The 14,942-nt window shown below is 44.6% G+C and overlaps 1 protein-coding gene across 7 annotated transcripts in view; it reads right to left on the bottom strand.

Moving 5' to 3' along the window:
• Positions 1 to 2,539: 2,539 nt before the first annotated feature.
• Positions 2,540 to 14,942, bottom strand: part of LOC125543974 (piezo-type mechanosensitive ion channel component) — a 43,057-nt gene continuing 30,654 nt past the window's right edge. For all 7 annotated transcript variants that reach the window (XM_048707486.2, XM_048707484.2, XM_048707485.2 and 4 more), the window contains 6 exons: positions 14,533 to 14,928; positions 13,632 to 13,790; positions 9,104 to 9,619; positions 8,879 to 9,020; positions 8,557 to 8,701; positions 2,540 to 2,979 (listed from right to left, as the gene is read on the bottom strand). In XM_048707486.2, the coding sequence (XP_048563443.1) occupies positions 2,844 to 2,979; positions 8,557 to 8,701; positions 8,879 to 9,020; positions 9,104 to 9,619; positions 13,632 to 13,790; positions 14,533 to 14,928 (1,494 nt within the window). In that variant the 3' untranslated portion in view covers positions 2,540 to 2,843. The remainder of the gene's footprint in view (positions 2,980 to 8,556; positions 8,702 to 8,878; positions 9,021 to 9,103; positions 9,620 to 13,631; positions 13,791 to 14,532; positions 14,929 to 14,942) is intronic.

Consider the following 14,942-nt stretch of genomic DNA (forward strand, 5'->3'; position numbering starts at 1 on the left):
CTCTCTTCTACCTCTGTATTCTTCCCTGTTTCTCTGTTAACATCTAGGTGAATAGATGGATGGATAGATGCATGTATTGATGAATAAATGGTACTGCTAATGCATTGATGTATGTTTAAATTTGTATCTGTCGCTTGACAATTTCAATTTGGTAATTGCCAATTTGGTACTGCTACTTGGTGCTTGGTAATTTTGGTATGTGCTGATGAATAGATGCGCTAATGGTTGTATGTTTTAGATGGAGAAAGTCAGTGCAGCTAAAGCTAAAGTGTTAACAATTCATCAAACATTTTCCGTCTAAGGGCAGTATGGACATTTTGCCACATAACTGAATCCACAATCTCAAACTATAATCTTAGAAAAGAACTAGGCGGCAGATTCTGTGAGAAATTTCTAGAATCTTGATTCTGCAGAATCCACCGTGAAAAGAACTGGGCCTGAACCGAGTCGAAAGCGTTTGAGATGTCCGGTTTTAGTATAACCTCGGATCCTTGAGCGCATGCAAGAGACACGTCGTGCAATCATACAAGCATTAAATTATCATGAAGAGATCGCCTCGCGAAAATGCACTCTCATGCTTCCCCACTATAGTTGGTAGATCCTCCACAAGACGAGAAGACAGAATTTTATCATAAATCTTGATAGCTCTATGAACAACACTGACCGGTCTATAATCTCGCAAATCCACAGCTCCCTCCTTTGGAAGCAACAACACCAACGCCTCCGCATATCTCCACGGTAGAAGGACTGCAGGGCCTTCATGAAATCAACCTTAATGATGTTTCAGCAGGATGCATAAAAGCGGTGAGTGAACCCATCTTGCCTAAACTTTATCTGCCAGCATGGATTAGATAATTTTCGTCCTCCAAAGAGAACGGAAGCTCCGGACAGGAAAGTTCTAGCCTTGTAAGGATGGCGCGGATCCAAAGATTTTCACAACTATACCTATACAGATAAAAGGGATTAGTGTTTATGCCTGTCCGTTGATAATTTTATAGAAAACCCCCAGTAGTTTTTAGTAATTAACCCACGACACTAAACAATTTTGTTCACAACCCCCCCCCCCCCCCCCCCCCACACACACACACACACACACAAATTGGGTAATTTACCTGCAATGTTGTTTTAAGTAACTCCAAAGAAAACATTTTGCTTTTTGCAAAAAAGGCCCCTACATTTTCTCAAATCAACTTGCGGTCCAGTTTCAAGTGATTACTGAAAAACTTTGTTGTTTATGGAAAACACCCTGATATTTAGTTTAATCAACCCGCAATCCATATCATATGTTTCTTAAAATAGTCATCTTTTAAAACGTAACTCTAATTTTATCATATTATATGGAATTTGATTAAAAATGTATAGAATCTGATTATTATGTTATTTTATCTATCAACCATTTTTAAAATGTTATCTAGGGTACAACCTTAATTAATAGTGCACAATTCGTCTTTCTTCCTTATCAGTGTAGATCCAGATTTAAGATAAGTACCTCAGCAAAACCAAATTGGACACGAAAGAAACCGTCTATAACCACCCATGCACGCGTTGGGAAAATTTCGAAGGGGGAAAAGAAAGCATATTTCTCATCTTATGCCGAGAGATAGACGCCTTAAGACCACGTTCAAACGCATTGTAATTGTGTGAGCACCGAAGCCACCGTCAGCGAGGATGAGAAGGAGAATAAGTGGCAACACATATGGATGCCATGTTGAAATACAAGACATGAACCTATTAGGGTCTAGAATCATGATTATTGGATTAGGGGTGTGTTATTTTTCTTCTCCCATTACAACCCATGGGCTCTTTGAACAGTAATATACTCATCCACCACGTCTGTCATTTGTTACTACCCCATGTATATCTCCTCATTGTTGCACAGGGTCGTAATGATATCCTTCTCTAGCGACGGCAGACATGTTTGACGGAAAAATCGCCGTGTTAGCGTCCCCTTCTCCCAACTATAGCTGCCACGCGATCGTCCGCTCTACAGAGCATAGGCCCAATAGCTTTCATTTTAACAGCCTACGCAGCTCAAATTCCTCATGAGACATCGATTGAGAGTCAGAAGCAATGTCCAGCCCAAGAATTACCTCCAGAGCAATGGAAATTTGTAGCTTGATGTGCCAATCCACTTGTCACTCCACCATTGCAGGCTCTTCGCGGCGGCCCTCAGTTTGTTATTCAGCGTAAGGGATTTCCGGTCGACAAGAATGTGCTGGATGTTGTCAAATTGTGGGACGCTGTCTGTTTCGATCGATCGATTGCTGATATCCTCCAAGAAACCTAAGAACTTTCCAGAAATTTGCTACTACTTTTCATATCTCCGTCGTTGAGCAGGAAGCTGACGAGTTAGTCCGCCGCTGAGCAAGACAAGCTAGTGAGAATATAAGTTGTATCACCCGCAAAAAAAAAAGAATAAAAGTTGTATCAGCAGAGAACAAAGCATTCTGACAAAAAGAAATGGACATGCCTGAGTCTGTGTGTAAGGATCATAAGATAACCGGAATTGAACCCATTCTGCCGGGTGGGCTGACCTTGATTGAATGAATTGCATCTTTCTCAACAACTTTTTACTACAGATTAGTTACTGGGATAACTTCAACTATCAAACTTTGACGTATACATTATCAAATGTACATGCTATCAGAAAAAACGTACTGTATTTAGCGAGAACTACGAGGTCTATTTACATGGTATTGTTCTAAGCAGCCTGAAAGCCGAAAATACAGAGGGCCTCGAGTGATGTGGCTCCTCATGGATCAGTTAAAGACCTATCAGCTAAGCCTCTTGTAAAATACTGGGATTAGTATTTGCAAAGTTGCTCCTTTTGCAGAATCGGAGGCCTAGTCTGGCTTGGTGTACTCGAGCAGCATGTGTGGTGACCTGTAAACATTTACCAATGTCCAATATAAAACTTCTTCCACTTCTAACTCGCCCTCTGCCCGCGCAGCATAAATGCCTTCACAGATGTCGAGCAACCTATAAAAGACAGGCATACCTCATTAGTACAATTCTACTATTCAGGTTATGCAAACAAAATGCCTTGAGGTAATTGTAGCATCAATTAGATCCGGAAATTTTCACTTATGAGCTTCCAATCCCACAAAAATGATCCATTTTTCCCTCGTTTCAGATGGAGCCAAAATAAGTCGACCAAAAGATCAGGAGGTTAGAGCATCTGTTGCAGATAACTTATCCTATATTCCACAAAAATCAGACCATTTTGGAAGAACTTTATCGACACGGAACCTCTCCACCAACCATCAAGCTCATTTTGTCATCCAGACATCTTGTAAGTGATCATTGGGTAAGCCTACATCTACCACCACGACTACTTCGACAATGACCGCTTCATCCTTTTTGATACCATAAGCAAGGCATATCATTTCGACTTCATCAAGGGTAAAAGATGGCGTCGAGGTATCCACTCCGTCACAAGCTTTACTTCCACCTTGCCATTGCCTTTGTGAGCCACTCACTACTTTTATACGGAAACGTCACACTTGAAAGTCGTTAGAGTGGTGCCAACTTTGTGAATCTTTTTCGTATCGTGCAATCTAGCTAGCATCTCTCATTGTGTTTGAGCAACACGAGCCTAGTCTTCAATAGGTCAATATTGTATGCTCATTCCTTTGGTTGCAGAAGCCTCGTCATCTTTGCACGTGAGTTCCCTTTGTTCATTCTTATATTTGTGGTCAACTTGCATTTCTTTGAGTTTTGTGGATATTTACCAATATTTTCAATATCTTGATCTACTTCTTGCTTGATTTTGTTTCCACTAACCTTACCAAGCTGCACATATAGCTTCCTTATGAGTGTGTATGTGTGCAGATAAGATTCTTTGCCAGCATATCTCTCATTTCCAATTGTCCATTGAGAGGTCTTTTGGATCTTTCAACTCCACCGGAAAGGGGTAACTTTGGTATGGTTCATTTCCTTTTAGCTACTTACATCTTGCACTAGTGCCATTATGTATAAGGAGAATGGAGCAAGAACTTGTGGCGAAACCTTAAAAACTTAATCGCCCACACTCTATCCGAGTGACCGATAGAAGCAATGACAACTATGGTGGCCATAGCAAGTCCACCCACAACTCCCACAAGCCAAGTACCTTTACATCAAGAGAGTACACCGACAAGGGTTACAACCGAACTCATCGTCTAAGTGCAACCTCGGCAAGCCCCTCAAGTCCACAGGCACAAGAAGCTTCCCATGCTCAAGTCCACTACTGCCAACAATTACAACGACTCCACCAATCAATTGGACACCCTGGAACCTCGGCCCAATGGACCCCCGGAGCCCCCCCCCCCCCCCTTGCGGTCTTTGGAGACATCAGTGCTCCCTCCGGTCACCCCCAGGCCTCCGGCCATGCCTGCAAGCATTAGGGGTAATTCCTTTGCCCCCCCCCCCCCCCCCCATTTACCCACTCATTACCCTAGGACCTATATATTACGTACCTCTCTCATTTTCAAGCATAGAACTAAAAATTGACATAGCTTTGCTCAATCTACCCTTCTCCCTAAGAAACCAAGGCCTCCTTGAAGGAGAAGACTCCATTAGAGTAACCAAGACCGACATTCAAGAAGAATCCTCTTGGATTTCAAGACATCTCTTGGGAGATGAACTATCCCTTTGTTTCTCTTTCGTTTTGTGGTGTTTGAAGTTTGAACTATCCCATTATTCCTCTTTTATTGACTTTGGTTATGAGAAAGGATCTTGGGTGTGAATATTGTCTTTGTTCTTCCGTTTCCACTTGTGTTCTTGAGTTTCCCCTCACATCCACCTCCAATTCATGAAGATTGGGCCACCCTAGCGGTTTGCCCATATCATTTGGTACCATGAGAAAGGTTGCCACGATTTGGAGCCCTCCCCTCGTATTTCTAGCCTAATTTTGGATTTGTGCTTCCGAATTTTGAAAACCCCACCAAAAATAGCCATACCCGATTTTGAGCAACTAGATGTTTCTAGTGAGTTTTGATTGGATATAATCAACGGATCATGTGTTTTGCAAGTGATTCAACCTCAAATTGTGCCCCCATAGCCGAAATCTTTCTTTTTTACATCGATTTCATGTTTGAGATCCACCAACCCCAAACCTCCGGGCCCTTGACCCCTCCCCCCCCCCCCACCCCCGAGCCTCCAACCCCGGCCCCCGCAGTTCATCTATGGCATCTTCGCCAACTTCACTCCCAGACGCACGACATCTTCGTCAATGCTCCAAGGCCACGTGTAAAGCTCCATCGACTACATCAACCCTCCAAGTTCGCCACCGACGATGATCATCCCATCCTTCTTTACACCGACATGGGGAGCAAGGCCGACCATCACTGCTTTTCTTGAGGTAAAAGTATTGACGACGTATACATTCCATCAAACTAGTTTTGCCTTCCTTGCCATTACCCTTTGTGAGCCATTCCGTCTTTGCGACACTTTAACCCTATTGACACTAATTACCCGAGTGTTGTCGAGCCTCGCGAACTTGCGCACCGTAGTAATTATTTTTGAATCATATAGTGTGCATAGTTACTCTGTGCATCATCTTGTGATACTTGTCTTGCATATTCGGTCAAGGCTCAAAAGGGAAGTGGTGAATATGAAGGAAAAGTTCAAAAGAAAAGAGAAAGAAGAAAAAGCAAGAGTCGCAAAAGCTTATAAGCAAGATCAATCTTGAGCAGAAGATAGTTGTACCAAGGATATAGTGGATATGAAAACCTTACGCTTGTTATTCTAGGTTGGTGTCAAGTTCTCGAATCTTGACATACCCTGCAACCAAGCTTAGCATCTCTCCTCAAGTTCGTATAACACAGAGCCTAGTCTTTGTTAGGACAATTTTGTATGCTCATTTTCTTAGTTGCACAAGCCCCATAATCTTTTCATGTGAGACTTTCATTTGCCTCTATCTTTGCACTTGTGAGCACTTGCATAACATTTGAGTTCATTTTGGTTTGCTTCCAACTTCTACATATCTTGAACTTCATCTTGCTTATTATCCTGCCACTTACCCCTCGAAACTACACATATAAGCCTTGTCTTAGGTGTGACCCCAAGGATGCGGTTCACTACCAATTCTTTCTCAATTCCAGTTAACAATTAAGAGGTCATTTAATACTCGCCGACATCGGAAAAGAGGTAACTTGGTATAGTTCATTTCCATTTGATACTCAAACCTCACTCGGGTGTCATAATGTCTAGGGAAGGTACATCCCATCCGGTCTACGACGACCAAGCGAACGCGCACGACTACGTCTCCAAGGCTACACAGTTCAGACTTCAACGAGCTATGTACGATGCAAATGCCATATTGGATGAGCGCATTCAAAACCTTGCCATTGAGATGGGAGAAGCCAAAGCTCGCAACAAGGACTACTTCAACGCCAAGATGGATGCACAAATGGAAAACATTCAAATCATGTTCAATAACAACAAGTCATCATTTCAAGATGCCGCTCAAGTGCACATTCTTCCAAGCGACCATCCAAATCAAGTTCACACCGGCCTCGATGAAAAATCGCCACCACGAAGACCAATAGCCCATTCAAGGACTAATTGTCATAGCATGTCACACAGTGTTGTTCCGACTCAACCGTTTGCAGTTGCGCACACCGTAAGGGCGTAGAGCGATGGCGTGTATCTCGGGTAGGAGGCGGATGCGGTGGGTGCGCTCATGCTTAGGTTGCATGCCATGGGGCTCAATGATGACGTCGTTGAGCACGACCAACGTCGTGCAAGTTGCTGTACGAGCCAAGCAGGCTGCTGGTGGCAGGCCATGCCATGTCACTTGCTTGCCAATGGCCCTCCCTCACAAAGGACGTGGTGTTGTTGGTGAAGTCCCATGTGATCGGTCCTAGCGTACTTGGCCATTGGAACCCTACGTCAAAGCCATCAAGAGGCAGGGCATAGCAGTCCAGGAAAATGTTGTTGGCGAGGGCATGATTTTCCATTAATATCGGCAGGGAGGCGCAAGGTCTGTCCCATGCGTGGCTGAACGCCTGCTATGGCTGCCAGTGATATTTCCATCACCTCCCTATCTTCGATATTAAGATCTTGCTCATTGACGCCCACAAACGGATCAACCACTAGGAGAAAGGGCTTCTTCCAGCAATGGCCAGGAGCAAATTGCTCCTCGCAGTTGTAGCAGACGCCTTGTTGGCAATGCACGTCCATCTCAGCCGGCATAATAGTGCGTGCTCCAGTGGTGCCGCTGGAACAGCCCCGCACCCTGGTGGTTCTGCCATCGTGAGGGCTCCTCAGCCCTCTGATGCCACCACGAACCAGCTAGTGGTGCCCAATTGGCATGCCGTTCACATGAGCGAGCCAAGCTCATGGCATCCAATAGGCTGCCTGGCCGCCACATCTCCACATCGATCTGCAATGGTTCCTGTAGGTTAGTGGTGTAGATGGAAACCACCTGGTCCTCTCGAAGTCATGCATGCAGCATAAGAGCGCGGTGAACTTGTTGTAATCTCACACCGAGCTTGTGCGCTTGAAGGAGATGAGTTCTCCTAGAGCATCGCTGCACGACCGTGGCCCAAACTGAATAATCAATTCAGTGAGGCAGTGCCATGTGGGAGGTCCATGTTCGCCTTGTACTACTTGTACCACAGTTGTGCATCGCCCGTCAGGTGTAAGGTGGCGATGCCTAAAGTTGCACATTGCCCGTCAGGTGGAAGGAGGCAATGCCCACCTTCTCCGTGCAGGCCCTGCGCTGGGTATCAAAGAATTGGTCGCGGCAGTTCAACCAGGCAAGTGGGTCAACTTCCCCTAGGGAATTCCATTTTGAAGAAGCGCGGCGAATGGGCGTCCGTCGCCTTAGGGATGGTTATAGGCAAGGAAAACAGCCCGCCATGCCCCTTCTTATCATCCGCATGTGTGCTGGACTCTTGCTGCACACCAGTCTCTAGCTTGGCGACAGCCAGATTATGGGCATGGACGTGCTGGCTGGTGTCACACAGATCGGCAGAGATGAAGTTGAGTTTTTTGTTCTGCCCACTGAATCTCTGCTTGCTGCCATCTAAGCGCTTCATGAGGGTGATGAGCATGATGTTGATCTTCTCGACATCATCAGTTGTAGCCAAGATGTTATGAACGTGGTAGGCTGCCGCACAACAAGAACGGGGAAGAAATAGAGATAACTGGGATAATTTTCTGCTTGTCTATTGATTGATGCTGCTAGGCATTATTTAGCCAGCTTAAAAACTTGGAGGCTAAGCCGAACTAACAAACATTAGGAAATAAGAAACCTGAGGATCAAGAATATCTCTAAGAGGTTTAAACTGCTAAGGATAACTAGGGATACTTATCCCCTTAAGTTTCAACCGTAACTCTCTCCTTGGTGGCCTTTGAAACTTACCGATCGATAGTCACAAATTCTTTCCATAAGAAATAAATTATTTGAGCTGTGAATATTAAATTTTGAAGACATCAGTACGTCACATCAGCAATGTGCAAGCAAATAAACACCCAATATTCATATTAGTTGGTGCAACTCTCAGCCTCCTCCTATGGTTGGTTACAGAATACGCAAGATGAAAGTTTATCATAAAATAATTAGCATACCTGTCGCAAGATGGGAGATTCTCATATGGTATCCTCATTCTCAAGTCTGAGCATTGCAGTCTAATAAATCTTGCAACAGCTAACACAAAAGTAATGTACAAACTCCATATGCTTAATTTGCTGAGTGTTTCACCAATAATGCCCTCTGATCAGTAAAAGTACATATATAAATGTTAGCAGAAAAGCAATAACAGATAAAATCAACTTTACTTTACTAATAACACTGATCTTGAAAATATATTCATAAACACTAATGCTTTTCAGTATGAACAAGTGTAGCAAGAACAAATAAGTAATTTTAGAAACATGGATAGATACATACGAGGTGTCTCCTCAGACACGACGATTGCCATAGGACCATTCTGCCCTTGACAACCTGCCAGATCTGATGGGTTTGTATCGTAGAATGACCACCAAGGAGGAGTGCCATTATTCAAGAGCAGTTCACCGCTTACTGAATCTATCTACACTTATGAACAGATAAAATTATTTAGCTTCTTTTCGGGAAAAGTAACAAGAAAACAAAAGGCTGCATTCAGTTGCGTACCGATGACTCTAGTCGCCGCACTTCACCTGATCCAGTAACCCGGAAGTACCTAGGGTAAGCATCAGTTATCCTCAAGCTGTGTGCAGATCCATTGAGCACTTGCTTAACATTCTCTACACTCGGGCACTGCTCGACGGGTGATTCATATTTCACTAACTCCTTACCTTTTGGTCTAGCTCTGAGAAAATCCCAATTTAAAATAAGTTCCATCTTTCCAAAAATCATTTCTGTCTCTTCAAGGGATCGAACGAATCTACTTTGGACTGGAGGAGGTACCAACCACATTGTGGATGCATCAGGTTGGCAACAGATTAGCTGAATGTCCTCAACATTGTAAGCCCCTAAGTAATCTAGAGGATCAACATCATTATAGGCCTTCAAATACTTCCAAGGTATCTTTTCACAAGCAGTTGTTTGGAAAAATGTTAGCCTTCCACCAAGAGCCTTTATGTCAATCTTAACACTTACATCAATAATTGGATTAGCAATATTTGTGGGATTGCCACTGCTGTAAATCTGAAATATAAATTTGTATATGGAAATTAGCTTTAGAACACCAATGAGCTTGTAAGAGTTCGTGCAGACACGTGAACAAATATTTAACTGGCTGAGGTTAATTAAACCATTTCCACAAAGAGAAGAGGAGAGGATCAATAGGGGAAAGCATAATCAAGATATCCACAATATTTATTCCTTTACATTTACATATGGCAAAGCTGTTGTGAACCTTAGTTCATAGTGGGGTAACTACAGCAAAGAATGGACCGATGAAATGATGAGACCATATGGTTAATGAAAATTACAACAGTGCCTCATTTAGAACTGTCTCTTGGCAGATCCAATATATGGATAAACCAGACTAAACAACTAAAGATAAGATGCAATCCGACATAAATCACTTATCTCCAAGTAAGTAAATTATACTCAACCCATGGAATAAGACCCACATACTACAGTAACGCACAAGCAGTACACAGTATCACGTACGCTGCTAATGCAAGCAGGTGTCAGTTGCTCTGCCAAGAACTATAGGGCTACAGAAAAGTAAATATGAGTATACAACCAAGGGGAGGATCCACAAGTATGGTGGTAACTTGTAACTGGAAAAGAATCAGCTGAGTCTATGTATAATAGATAAGCACGCTAACTAGAAGGACTGGGTAGGCACCCTGAATAAAAGGTTACCAGCATTCTCATGGTCCAAACACATGCATCTTTCTACCAGACATGCAATGTGCAAACATCAGATGCTGAGAAAGGGTAGAACGGTAGATATGCTCAGGGGTGCACCCACACATGCTATCGTGTTGAGGCACCCTCAAGTTCTGAATTGTGAAAGAAAAATATACATGTTCATGGAATAACATGTGAACCTGCAAATTTTCATCTGAAAAATATGAACATTTCTGGCCTGCACTAAGAAAAAAGAGGTAGAGCAGTGATTTTTTTTCCGAGCATCAGTAACCAGCAAGCAACCATCCCCGAGAAGGAACCACTGCTCGTCCCGCACGGTGCAGGAGCCGCTTGTGGACCAACGCTAGATCACTGACATTGGGAGGGGGGGGGGGGGGGGGGGGGGGGGGGGAGGGCGGGCAGCCCACTTGCCCTCTGGCAGTACATCCAGCTCTGGGTGATGGCCCGCGGGGTGCACCTCACGACAGAGCCAGATGTGTTGGTTTGGCGTTGGACACCCCCAGTACTCCGCCAAATTTGTTGTCTCAAGATCTTGGTGGTTGAGCTGACGCTCCTGGGCTGCCCCAAGGGTCAGGTTTTCCATTTTGCTTGCTTGCCAAAGCTGCTGCTAGACTGCCAAGACGCTCACAAGACGAGGTCTGCAACACCACCTGCGGTGTCTGTTTTGCCAATCAGAGGAGACCATGAGCCACCTCCTCATCAGTTGCCCTTTCTTGGGAACCCTGTGACGTGAAGTTCTATCTTGGTCCGATCCACTACTACGACTTTGTTGATTGGTGGCAGCAGACCACCCGGTTCACCTCGGCCGCGAAGCGCAAGGGTGCCTCCTTGGTGATCATGCCCAGGGCCTGGTGGATCTGTGAACCAGTGGAGTGAAGCCACAGCCGCCATGGCCTGCTTTCTTTTTAGTGGTGAGGAACTTCCAATTTTCGCTTGGAGTAGTACATGCTCGATCCGAGCAATTCAATTCTTGGTTGAGACCTTCCATCCTTTGATCAATATAGATGCCAACGCCCTGTTCTTCGTGGTTTCTCGTTCCTGTTAAAACAGGGACTATGCAGGAACAAAAATGGAGAGGAAGCACCTTGTTTTCCTATCTTGCTTGACGCAAATTGCCCCTGGATATCATGTGCATGGTGCCCGGAGTTGAAAATTGCCAGATTTGCTGCCTCCATTTTGCATCGAAACGCCGCCATATTCGACAACACAAAACCCAACACTGACATTCTGCTCGACACGATCAAGTCCAAGGCTCAGTCGTTGGAGAGGGCAAGGTGCGGTGGGTCTTGACACGATCCTCCAGGGGTAACTACTGCCTAGTTGCCTCGCATAGCGTCATACTTGGGGTGTTGGTCATCTGGGCTTGTACTGAACTCTTTCTCTATCTACCAATGCATCGACACGCAAGTTTTTATGTTTTCTCGAAAACAAATCGAGAAAACGCAAAGCTTGTGTTTCTATGTATTGAGGTCCTAAAAGTATTCCGCGTGTGTCAGCTGGATCCTAAAAGTGGATAAGTGATTCATCGCAGGTCCTATCCAACTCTTGCCTGTCTGCGTGACGTGTTGACCGATGCTACGTACTTTGTGATGCAGCCTCTAGACATTCTCTATTCTAATTTCGTGGCCCATCCTCTGCCATCGCGGCCCCAGCTACGATCGATTCCATGGATTTGTACCCAGCGAAGCACCGGGTGCACCGCTGCCACCATTCTGTCATCACCTCAGCTGGCGGATACGGAGTTTTAAGTTGTTGCCCTGCTCCAGGGCGCCAACCTCGCTAACGGCCAAGACTCTTGATGGAGGGCATGGTCACGAACGACGATGGTAAGGAGTCACGAGCGCTATCACCGCTGTGCTGCTGTACCACCACCGTCGTTTGAACCGTAGTTATTGCCAACAAAGCAAGCAATTGGGGATGCTTCAGTTGCGGTGGAAGGTACACCATGGCCCATGCAGGCGAAGACGAGGCAGAGTGGGTGAATCTGGTGGTGGAAATGAAGGATCACCAGCAGCTGCTCAATGAACAACAGAAGGAGGCGGCTGGTGTTGTAGAACACGCAGAAATTTCGGCGGAGGAAAGCTCGGAACAAAGAATTGATCAGGGATCCTCTTCCTCGTGTTGTCGCGCTACTCCTACCAGAAGGAATTGGACCAGGGCGTCGCTGAGGCAACAGTTCGACGATGGTAGTGGCTCTAGTGGAGATAGTGACACCATGAAGCAGCAGGGAGCGAGGGCGACAGCATGGGTGGGAAGCTGCCAATCTCCTCTCCGCCCAGCACGTGCGCGATTGCACCTCTCCGCCGCCACCACTCTGCCACTCATCTCCGCTGTCGAAGTCGTGGCGACGACCATGGCACGGATCCGGGGTTTTTGAAGTGAGGTGATGTGTGTCTGGGGTTGCAGAGTGTGGTGGCGGGATTGCCGAAGCATGGTGGTGCAGCGGTGGCCGTGGGGTGGCCGGTGGCGCATGCCGTTCTGCATGCGCGTCGCCGATGACATGATCGACGAGGCGGCATCGTGCCCTTCCCAGGATGGAGGGCAGCAGTGGTCACTTCCCAACGGTGGTGGGCATCCTCGCTGACATCCGCAAGATGAAGGGTGACGGCTCCTCGTCAGACACCGGGGCTAATGTACACTTGAGATGGGTTCCAGCACTACTTTGTCCTACAGGAGGAACGGTGGCAAGCGAGGCAAGGCGTGCCGCGTGCACCAGGTCTACAAAATTAGAAGAGAGAAAGATGGGTCACGAAAATAGAAGACACCACCTTTTAGGGGGGTTTGTGAAAAATATTGTCCACATGGTGGTGGTCAATCCGCCACACGTGCAGGTCAAAGCTAATCAGGGCTGTATAGGACCTCGGTGAACCACTTATCCACTTTTAGGACCCAGATGTGCATTTTTATACTTATAGGACCTAGCTGACACACAAACAATATTTTTTGGATCTTTGATGCATTTTACTCAAAAAGAAGTATTTACAAGCTTCAAGCAAAGCTAGGTACAATGTACTCACAAGAAACAGCTAAATGAATAATATTGCAGTTTGTAGTGTTTACTATCTCTTCTTTCCTGCACAACCACAGATGGAGATATTTTGGATGAAATTGTGCAGTCTCACATTTTCTAGCAGACACTATATCCATGAATTTTGAAAGTTAGTCTCAACCTAACAGCATGTGGACGCGCACCCCTGAGCACGCAATCCACATTTGAAAAAGCAGTAATTCTTTCGCGGGAGTGAAACCCAAAATCGCACAGCATTTTTGCATGTGCAAAGAGGTTGGAATAACATTAGTGTGACTATTCTAGAAAGGTATTGCACTCACGTACCAACATTGGAGCCCAAATAACACAGATAAGTACGAAGAATAAGCATATCCCACCACAGAATTTTGTCATTTTTGTTTGCTTTTCCCCGTGTTGATGATTTGCCCTATTTAAAATTGTGTCGCATTTCACAAGGAACAAGCTCGCATATATGTCCTCCAACTGTGCAGAGGAACAAAAATATCAGATGCCAAAATTTGCTCTATTACAGCAATTAACACATTAGTGTAAAAGCTAAATACAAGAAATATGGTGAAAAGGTACATTATGCTGCATAACTAGTACCACCAAACGTTGTACCTAACTGATTCCTAGAAAAGCTGTTTTTACTTTATCGTACAGCGCATGAACAAAAACAAATGTAGGAGAAACTGCTAATATCCATATTTATTTGAGTAAGACAAAGCCCGACTCCAACTGAAGCCTTAAATAAGCGGAATCAGGTGAGCAAGGAACTTTTGGACTAATTATGTATTCTGAGGCTACGAATAGGCTAACTAATTGCCAAGCAGGGTTCCAAGTACAAGTTCAGACTTCAGAAGCCTACAACAACCAAAACAGAAACAATTGTGATGAAGTAGACTAAACCATTCAACACAGATCACCAATATCACACATATCCAACTACTCTCGGCAGTGTTCGAAAATCAATATCTAAAAATGAAATGCTAAAGTCACAGCACGGCAAAAGTAGAATCATCATACAGGATTATATGGGTTAACCAAAGTAAAAACATACTGGTGTTTAACCTAATTGTTGTACCAACTGATCAGGTGGTCCAAAAAAACAAAAATTAGTATCAATCATCATAGACTATAGTGCCCAGTCTTCGGCGCCTATATGCTAATAAATTTATGGCAGAATTACCCACATGCTTGCAAAAACAGATCTACTGATATGTACCTTAAGCCAATCATACATTGTTAATGATGTAGTCGTGCAAGACCAATCAAGAACACATCGAAGCTCATACAAGAACGGTAAAGCTCGGTATAGCCGGAAACCCAAGTAGTTTACTTGTGTTACTTTGCTAGTCAGAAACTGTCTATACAAGTTACTTTTGTTGGGGATACCATATCTGATCTGCAAAGCCTGCAGTGCAAGGGAAATTGATTTTGTAAGGTAGATGGCACGTAAAACAAATCCTCCAACATCCCTGTGGGCTAGCTCCATTCCCCAGGCATACTCAGTGACCGAGTATGTGAAGAGCACAAGATTGAAAATATAGAAAACAACTTTTCCGGTTGCAAATGACCACAAGTATATAATGCGGTCAACTACAATCAAGAAAAAGAGAATCTGCAAAATTAAAA

The sequence above is a fragment of the Triticum urartu genome, chromosome 3A (genome assembly GCF_056163025.1).
Source record: "Triticum urartu cultivar PI428250 chromosome 3A, HENAU_Tu73, whole genome shotgun sequence".
Lineage (NCBI taxonomy): Eukaryota > Viridiplantae > Streptophyta > Magnoliopsida > Poales > Poaceae > Triticum > Triticum urartu.